This window comes from Bidens hawaiensis, unplaced genomic scaffold (genome assembly GCF_021521415.1).
Source record: "Bidens hawaiensis isolate Kalapana, Puna unplaced genomic scaffold, B.hawaiensis_p1.1 tig00038306_1, whole genome shotgun sequence".
In the NCBI taxonomy this organism is placed as follows: Eukaryota; Viridiplantae; Streptophyta; class Magnoliopsida; order Asterales; family Asteraceae; genus Bidens; species Bidens hawaiensis.
The window spans coordinates 171,938-177,508 of NW_027505541.1; the positions used below are offsets into that span (position 1 = coordinate 171,938).

Sequence of the window (5,571 nt, forward strand, 5' to 3'; positions counted from 1 at the left end):
TTACATAAATAATTCTAATAATGATCACATAGCATGTTTCTAACTCCGACCAATAACATTCACGATATAATAGAATATAACGTGATATCGTTTATTGTTGAGAATAGAGTAGCCATTGATGTTCAACTAGATCTTCTTGAAGTTGATGATAAGCCAAACTATCTCTAATACAAAGATGACATTCGATGAAGTCCATAAACTCAGATGTATGAGTGTGCGACAATACGGGGAGATCATCATCAAGTTGATCATACTCCATATAAGACCGTCACCATCATCACTTTCATCTTCAATGATCATATTATGAAGAATAACACATGCTTTCATTATATTTGTTAGCACACTCAATTTGAACATTCGTGAAGGTCCTTGAATGATTGCAAATCGTTGTTGAAGTACACCAAACGCTAGTTAGACATCTTTTCTTGCAGATTCTTGTGCTTTTGCGAAATGTTTTGCTTGTTCCTTCTTGGTGCCGGAATCTTCTTTACAAAACTTTGCCACTTAGGATAAATACCATCTGCAAGGTAATACCCCATAGTATAGTTGTTGCCATTAACTGTGTAATTAACTGGAGGAGCACGCCCTTGCGCAAGTTCCGTGAAAACAAAAGACCTCTCTAGCACGTTAATGCCGTTATGTGAACCAGGCATGCCAAAAAATGCATGCCATATCCAGAGATCATATGAGGCAACCTCCTCCAAAATAATAGTAGGTTTACGAATGTGGCCAGAGTACATACCTTTCCAAGCCGTGGGACAATTTTTCCACTTCCAATGCATGTAGTCAATGCTTACTAACATTCCAGGGAATCTTCGTTGATCCGCAATAGCAAGCAATTCAGTAATATCATTGGTGTTTGGTGAACATCGATATTCACTTGAAAAAATATTTACTATCGTCTCACAGAATTTTTTAAGACTATCCATTGTAGTGCTTTCACCAATGCTTATGTATTCATCCATAAAATATGCGGTAACCCCATACGCCATCATTCTAAGTGTTGCAGTTATCTTTCGCATAGAAGATAAGCCGAGTTTTCCGACATTATCTCTTTTTTGGACAAAGTATGGCTCGTGAGGCACTACCTCATCTAAAATACGGAGAAATAGTGGGCGACACATACGAAATCTTCATCGAAATAGATCTAAAGAATATATGGGATTTTCTGCAAAATAATAGAGATATAGACGTTGGTGTCCTTGAATATGATTATGCCGAATAAACCTACGACGCTTGCGAATACATTGTCCTTCGCCATCCTCATTAAGAGCAACATCACTATCATCTTCAGAAGATATGTATGTTAACAAATTGCGAAAGAATGTACGAGGCATGTGATCAAGTATGCGATTAACTCAACCTGTCAAAATACACATAAGTTTTTATCAACGCTAAAGATGAAATATGTTGGAACAATTATAGTGCTTTTTATTTGTAATTCACAAATAAATAATAGACAAATAAGCAATGCCTAACATCCCTTGATGCTGATCATGCAAGTTTTAACTTACATTGAATAACTAATTTATTATGTAACGGGCCATATCAGGTCATAATAAGTCGGACTCCAGGTCAGGTCTGATTTTCCGTGAACATATATAGTTTTATTAAAAATATATTTGTTTGGGTCAAACTGATTATCAGTAGCATCCGATACTCTACTTCAGGTATTATTATTTTCCCTCAGCAGGGCCGTCTTTGAGGCATGGCGGGTAGTCGACGGCCACAGGCCCGATACCCCGCTAGGCCCGAAATTTTTTTTTTTCAAAAAAAATTATATATATTTTTATCAAAGAAATATGTATTATCAATGTTTCAACACACTTACATAACCATTAGTTTGGTCTAGTGGTAATGGGGTATGATATCTAACCAAAAGGTTGTGGGTTCTAGTCTTACTTGAGACAATTTTAATCTTATTTTTATACACAATTTTTTTACATAACTCAAATCATAATCAAGTAAGCCATTTAAAATTAAATTGTTTAAACCCAACAAAATGTTTCTTTTATTTAAGGCCTAAAAAAATTTCGCCTTTGGCATAAATTTTTTTTTCTCATTCTCAGAGCCGGCCCTGGCCCTCGGTTACATACTTATTTACTTTTGAATGAATCGTATCGGTGAAATATGGTGTTTTTTATTATTATTTAGCCATATAATAGCAGGAGCCAATTTGTTATTTCTTTTCAGACTTGACGATGATAATATGGACTTATCCAACTTATGTAAGTATACTTTCTTGATTTTGGTCAAACACACTGAACATATTTAATTCAGATTAATTTAGTCAGTTTAGACTGTTTTTAGTTCAAATACATTCTACACCAACTTTGACTTCGTTCAAACTATTTGATTATTTCAACTCAAAATTTTTATTGTGAACAAAACACTCTTTTTGTTTACAACAGCTTTATCGCTTTTGCAATCAAATTATCAATACTTTCGGTTTATAATTTTTAATAGTAGATTCACTTTGAACTTACAAACCAAATTCAATACATGTGCAAGCATTACTTTTGACTTGGTAATACAAGTTTTGTGAAATGCCTGAACTATTATCTTTGTTTGTGGTTTAATATAGTAATTGTATGTGTTTGAGGAAGTGTTTATGGCTCTTCTTCATTAATAACTAATTCATAATTTTCGTGTATGCAGGTTTCCCTGTTTATTGTGGTTCTATAACACTACTTTCCTAGGTATATACTTGCAGAGAAATAGCTTTGCTGAACTTGGTAGCAAAGTAATCCTTGTAGCAAGGGTTTATTTTTAAAATAATGTAATAGAAAACAGTTTACATTCTGAATTGAAACATTGCAAAGAAACATTAACTTTGACCGTTCTTTTGTCTTTGACATTTAGTTATTATTGGTAATATTTTCTTAGGAATAAAGAAATAACAAAGAGTAGGAGCTCTAACTAGCTTTAGAGAAAGTTGGATAGGATAGAATCGCGTCGCGCTACAACACGTATAAACGTAATGATGCGCCGCAACGCACGCGGGTCTATTTACTAGTTAATAATAATAACAAGCAAGATAATAGTGAGCAAAGGCCAGATCAAAAGGCTAATATGTAATATTTAAGTCCAGATTTGAATGCACTTTGTCTATCATTGGCTTCTTTTGTACATGGAAAAATTAAAGCAAAAGAATTTAAACTGATAAACAAAAATAAGAAGCCATATTAAGTTCATACAATTATTAAATGTCTTTTTTTTAATTAAAACTTCTCTACAGTCTACACCCTATTTTTGTTGGCCTCAACCAGATATATATAAATTACAGAACAACTTATGTGCATGACAAAATTGAAATTTTTGAATAACTCTAATACAAACTTATGTCAAATGACTAAATGTATAACCATGGGCCTAAATAACTCAAACTGAAGTCAACACAAGTAAATTGTAGGCTACACACTAATATAGTACACATCTGTGCAGCCTACTAGCCTAGTTAACTCCATAAATTATTGAAACTGAATGAAACATCCAAATAGAAGCTAAGTGACCATTTTTGTCTAATTTTTGGAATGTGCAGTTATTTATATGTATTATATTATTGTAACATCCTGTTTTCTTAGTTTCGGTTAATAAAATGAAAATATGAGTTATTATGAGTCGGGCTAGTGTTGGGTTAAATGAATATGGGTTATGGACTTGGGTTATGAAGGAAGGAAGGAAAAACCATGGGCTTAAGCCCATAATCCATAATTGTATAAACCTTAATTACCCAATTAATCATTCATTTACACATATTCCATACACCACCAAAACACACACTTAAGCTCTCTCTCTCTCTCTCTCTCTAATTTCTCTCCTTTCTCTAGCCGAATCAAGATAGAAAACTGATCCCGATCCAAGGTAATGATAGTATAATGTTGTTTGAGCTTAAACCCGTTAGATATGGTCACGAAACGACGGGTCGACACCGTTAAACCGTTTAAGTCACGAGATCCGGGTAGAATCGGGTATAAACCGAGCCTAAGATGAGCTTAGGGATCACCCTAGCTCAGATCTAGATCGAACGGGGCGAAAAATGGTGAAAAACGAGTCAAAACTCGTTTTTTCCGGCGAAACCGCGTTTTTCCGGCGACGACGCCGGAAAGTATGTACGAGGTAAGGGAATGTCAGAGAATGTTTCTGACATTCTCTGACCTAACCCTAGTTCGTTAGAGGGGAAATGACGAACTAGCAAGTAATTTGTTAAGGAAAGATAACGAATTAGCTTAATTCATTATGGTCCAATTCGTTATGATAACCAGTTCGTTATAAGGTCGAATTCGTTATGAGGACTGGTTCGTTATAAGGGTTCAATTCGCTAAGAAGTTCAATTCGTTAACCAGACCAAACGAATAAGGTCCAGTTCGTTATAAGTCCAATTCGTTAAAAGGACCAATTCGCTATAAAGGCAATTCGTTATGAAGTAACGAATTAGCCAATTCGTTATGGAATACAGAAGTAACGAATGAACCTCAATTCGTTAAAGAGCTGAATAACGAACTAGACTTTGAAAGAATTACAGAATGGTCCCCGGACTTAGATAAGAATGATTTAATTACAAAGAAGTCCTTGGACTTTTAAGTTAGGAAATTAATTAATGATTCAAAATTCTAATGGAAAATGTGATAAAACAGCTCGACCCCAGCCAGGGGCTCTGCCCCTTGGACCATGTTAGGGGCTGCCGCCCCTAGAACCCCGCTGCCAGGGACGCTGCCATCGGACCCCCGTTCGTTGCGGGATATAATTAGACTAGAAATGCGATATAGGTAGTGATAGTTAATTGATACGTGTAATTGTTATACAGTTAGTCGTGCACATCTAAAGAAGAGAATAACTATTAACGGTGAACATAACCGCGTTCAGGTGAGTTTCTAGCCCCACTTTCTTGTTATGTTTTCGGGGCTGTGTGCATACTCGATGTGATAGTTAATACACGTACCTTAAGTGGTAAGTGTATGCCTCGTATGATTTATGTATGACGATTGCTTGACGGTGCGTGAACGATCTTCGGATATTGCATGTACCGCCAGGTAGTAGTTAAAGATATGATTGATATATATGATGTATAAATAACATATGTATGATGTATGTATGATGTATGAATGAAGTATGTATGATATATATATATATATATATATATATATATATATATATATATATATATATGATGTATGTAAGATATGTTGACAGTACGTGAACGATCTTCGGATATTGCACGTATCGTCAAGGATAGTATGTAAAGACATGTATGGTACAGTGGCATGAAACAAAGGGACCAGACCCTAATAATATCTGTGAGGATAGGGACCAGACCCTATTAATATCTGTGAGGGTAGGGACCAGACCCTTACAATATCTGTGATATTGGGGACCAGACCCTTATAATATCTGTGAGGTTATAGGGCGGAAGGCTCTTTACGTAGTATGGATAGTTATGCATGTAAAATAAAGTATGAATAATGTACACACCTTCGAGCACGTGTGCAAGTATATAAACAAAATTGTATGTTGTATGATTAACTAGAACTCACTCAGCGTAGCTGACTTTTAGTATGCACGCAGGTGAGT

At 35.2% G+C, this 5,571-nt stretch overlaps 1 protein-coding gene across 1 annotated transcript; it reads right to left on the reverse strand.

The window, feature by feature from the left end:
* Nucleotides 1–407: 407 nt before the first annotated feature.
* On the reverse strand, nt 408–992 carry LOC143613826 (uncharacterized). Its single transcript, XM_077087436.1, has one exon. The coding sequence runs from the start codon at nt 990–992 to the stop codon at nt 408–410; it is 585 nt and encodes a 194-aa protein (XP_076943551.1).
* Nucleotides 993–5,571: the final 4,579 nt, after the last annotated feature.

What these genes read in the sequence shown, in the direction of transcription:
- LOC143613826 (XM_077087436.1), bottom strand. Translation starts at nt 992, where the DNA reads ATGGCGTATGGGGTTACCGCATATTTTATGGATGAATACATAAGCATT.